This window comes from Drosophila sechellia, chromosome 2R, assembly GCF_004382195.2.
Source record: "Drosophila sechellia strain sech25 chromosome 2R, ASM438219v1, whole genome shotgun sequence".
In the NCBI taxonomy this organism is placed as follows: Eukaryota; Metazoa; Arthropoda; class Insecta; order Diptera; family Drosophilidae; genus Drosophila; species Drosophila sechellia.
Window position 1 is genome coordinate 9,120,323 of NC_045950.1, and position 2,024 is coordinate 9,122,346.

Below are 2,024 nucleotides of genomic sequence, written 5' to 3' on the forward strand. Positions count from 1 at the left end.
GTTTTTAAATTTATTCCGTATCAACAGGCTATTTTGATCTAGAATACATAAATAATTTGTAGCACAGCTTAATTCAATAGGATGTAAAGACAAGATGTTAAAATTATGGAAGGTCTAATGTTATTCAAAATATGTTTTTCTGCAGCGTAAAAGTATTGAAAATATATCAGTTTTAATAACTTAATATTGGCAGTACTTTGGATTCGTATTCGGAGATACTCTTTTTCAAATAACCTTTTTATATTTTGTTTTCCCACCAACAGATTGTAATTGTAAATTCATAGGTAACAGAATTTCATATCTGAAAACATTAATCAGTTTTTAATATTTAATAGCTCTTTTAGGTAATAGCCGATTAAAGTGTAATTTGTCTTTGACAATTATAAGCGACTATTTAAAGCTTAGTTTTTGGCATTTAGCTCAGTTGTCCATAAAACCTTGACACTTCAAAGTGAATAGAAACATGCATTTTTCCGTTGGGTTTCTAGTGACCATGCTTTTAATCAGGAAGGTAAAACTTCAATCAAACTACGAAAATGATGACTGCAGGTTGTACATATACATACATACGTTGCAGGTCCATTCTCTAGTTGAAATAACGAACTTTAAGTGTGAGTCATTGGATCGAAACTTTTCCAACTTCGAGTACTGTCGCCTAAAATCTGTGAACCGGACGTACAAATACGTTTCCCTTAAGGTTAACCTCTTCCAAACTCCCGTGAATCAAGTTAAGGTATGCCGTTATTTACTTACTTCATAACAGCTCCTTTAACTATCAACTGTGGATTAGGTTAATACGGCCTTTTATAAGCGCTTGAATGGCTATAAGCCCTTTCTCTACAATGTAGCTGTAGACGGATGCAAATTTATGAAAAACCAGAACTCAAGTCCCGTTTCTAAGTACATCTTCGGTGTTTTTAAAGACGCCTCCAATATAAACCATTCCTGCCCCTACGACGTACGTAAGACAAAACAAAAAACATCTGCATTTCGCTACTGTTTTAAATATATATATTTTTCTGTTTCAGCATGGCATGACATATTTGTGGAAAAGCTATCAGCAGAGAATATTAATTTTCAAATAACGAAAATTCTTCCTTTTCCTGAAGGAAAATATATGATTCAAATGCACTGGTTCGCCTATGAAATTAACCGAGCCATAATTCGATTATATTATACACTCACATAAGATAAATATATTCAAACAGAACCACACAAGTTTTAACTTTTAATATGAAACAAATCATCGCTGTGCAAATATCAAATTCATTCGAAATCTACAGACTGGAACGCTTCAATAGTAGTTTTTAATAATTATAATGTTATTATTTAGTGCGTTATATTTAGTGCGCTCATTATACCCGTTAATCGTAGATTAAAAGGGTTCGTTGAAAAGTAAGTGTAACTGGTAGAAGAAAACGATAGTGACCATATAAAGGATATATATTCTTGATCAGGATTAATAGCCGACTATGTCCGTCATTTTTTCATTTTTTGTATATCTTGTAAAACTCTATCGCCAAAAAACTATGGCACTATGGCAACTGAAATATATGTATGTACCCGATTTAACAAGGTTGATTGAATTAAAAAGCTGAGATAGACACTAAATAGCTATTGCAATATTAATGGATGTTAATATTCTAGTAAATTGTTTCTACTTAGCGTTGTTTTAGGCCTTAGTGAATGTAACGCTCGATCTTTAAAGTCCTGTAAGGACTTGTAATCCCTTAAAGATGATTGGAAAACTTCTCTACGTAAGGTAGCTGTAAAATATACCTTATACATACATACATTTACATATCTGTTTCCACAAGAACAAATTACGATTTCCCACAAATGTATAAGCATATCATTAAAATGTGCATGCAACTAATTCATCGACAAGTCGGATTAAAATGCCGTATTTCGCGATGAATGGGTTAGAAATACAAAAGAGAAAGCTTAAGTAGAGTTCCTCGACTCTCAAGTACCCATTACGAGGGAGAAAATCGAATATTTTGTTGGCATATCAATGGAAATTA

General features: G+C 32.5%; 1 protein-coding gene across 2 annotated transcripts; it reads left to right on the forward strand.

The window, feature by feature from the left end:
• Nucleotides 1-256: 256 nt before the first annotated feature.
• On the forward strand, nt 257-1,452 carry LOC6608931. Of its 2 annotated transcripts, none has more exons than XM_002033609.2 (4): nt 257-511; nt 578-733; nt 791-962; nt 1,029-1,452. In XM_002033609.2, the coding sequence occupies exons 1-4, from the start codon at nt 464-466 to the stop codon at nt 1,187-1,189; spliced, it is 537 nt and encodes a 178-aa protein (XP_002033645.2). In that variant the 5' UTR covers nt 257-463; the 3' UTR covers nt 1,190-1,452. The 2 variants fall into 2 exon arrangements, with proteins under 2 accessions (XP_002033645.2, XP_032571969.1); XM_032716078.1 differs by having other exon boundaries at nt 791-958.
• Nucleotides 1,453-2,024: the final 572 nt, after the last annotated feature.